This window comes from Charadrius vociferus, unplaced genomic scaffold (genome assembly GCF_000708025.1).
Source record: "Charadrius vociferus isolate BGI_N301 unplaced genomic scaffold, ASM70802v2 scaffold248, whole genome shotgun sequence".
Lineage (NCBI taxonomy): Eukaryota > Metazoa > Chordata > Aves > Charadriiformes > Charadriidae > Charadrius > Charadrius vociferus.
In genome coordinates, this window is record NW_009649851.1 from 1,021,821 (window position 1) to 1,023,157 (window position 1,337).

A 1,337-nucleotide genomic window follows, 5' to 3' on the forward strand; every position below is an offset into this window, starting at 1 on the left:
TACCCAAGTACCACATTCATCTCTGATCTGGTAACATAACTCCTGTTGAGATTCTGTAAGTTTTCCCTTCGGCTGAAGAAGAAAATGTAAAATACTTGAATATATTTGCAATTCTGACAGGTAATGATGATTAGCTAAAGCTTCCCTTAAAATAACCCCACAAAACAAACACTGTATTTTTCTTCATTTACAGCGTGATTTCTGTGGTTAGATTGGCTTTGAGGCTTGCGCAATTCCTAACCTGACAGTGGTTCTGGTTTGCTGACAGCCTCATAGAACAAAATCGAGGGATTATTCACTCAAAAGGTGAAGTCGTTTCCTTTTTTGCTTACCTCCCTCACACTCGTGTATATACAAAAGCTTGTTAAGTATACATGAAAAGTCTGTAAAATATCAAGTGCTTTTGATACAGTGATGTACTCACAAATGTTCGTGTCCGTTAGTTTTTCTCTATGGTACGCTGTTAAGTTCCAGAATGACTTCTAGATACAGTTCTTAAGAGCAGAATATTTTACTTACAACAACTGCTAGTAAATATATGGGGAAATATATATTCCTCTTAAGAAAATGATGGATAAAACATCATCATCAGCTGAAGGAAGTGCTGCAGAGAAGAGTTGTGACAAAAGCAAGAAAAAGCCACAGAATGCTGGTGTACAAGAACGGGGTGCTGTAAAACCCATCTCCCACACCAAAGCTGTTTTCCTCCATCTGCACTTTAAAAAGCAAAGTAGAAAGATTTTAAACATTATACTACCCATCAACGTGCCGTTCCAGTGTTTGTGATGCGAATCAGAGGAGAGTACTGAGCACGGTGAGACTGAGATCATGTTTCAAAAAATTTGTAGCTCTCTTCTTGATACTCAAGCTACGGCTATATAAACCCACTCTGGTGTTCTCCACAGGGCTGTGTTTGAAACCATCAGGTGAAGGAAAAACGGAGGGTGTGCTATTTTGATTCTATAGCGGTTGTTAAAACTAATTAGTTGTTAAAACTAATGGTGTTCCTGAGCATGGAACATTACCAGCACACCATTTAACTGAGAAGGAAATTCTGAAGAAAACCAAATCCAGTACCAAGACCCCTGCTTTAAATTGGCAAAGATTTGTTTAAAGTCTTATGGTATAAAATACATAAAACACAAGCTTGAGAGACATCACACTTAGCTTGAGAAACACTGCTGCTCTCCAAAACCGCTGTTCTACTGTGGCAAATAGCTGTGTTTAAGTACATGGTATTTATTTTCCCATAGTTACCGATATTTAATAAAGTGACCAAACTTGCAAATTTTCCTAAACTCTGGTCAAAATCCTGCTTTTGCGGCGGATCGCAGAGG

At 38.3% G+C, this 1,337-nt stretch overlaps 1 protein-coding gene across 1 annotated transcript in view; it reads left to right on the top strand.

Moving 5' to 3' along the window:
* Positions 1–1,337, top strand: part of RPL27A (ribosomal protein L27a) — a 5,822-nt gene that overhangs the window by 910 nt on the left and 3,575 nt on the right. Inside the window, exon 2 of the mRNA XM_009890977.1 lies at positions 269–306. Coding sequence (XP_009889279.1) covers positions 269–306 — 38 coding nt within the window. The remainder of the gene's footprint in view (positions 1–268; positions 307–1,337) is intronic.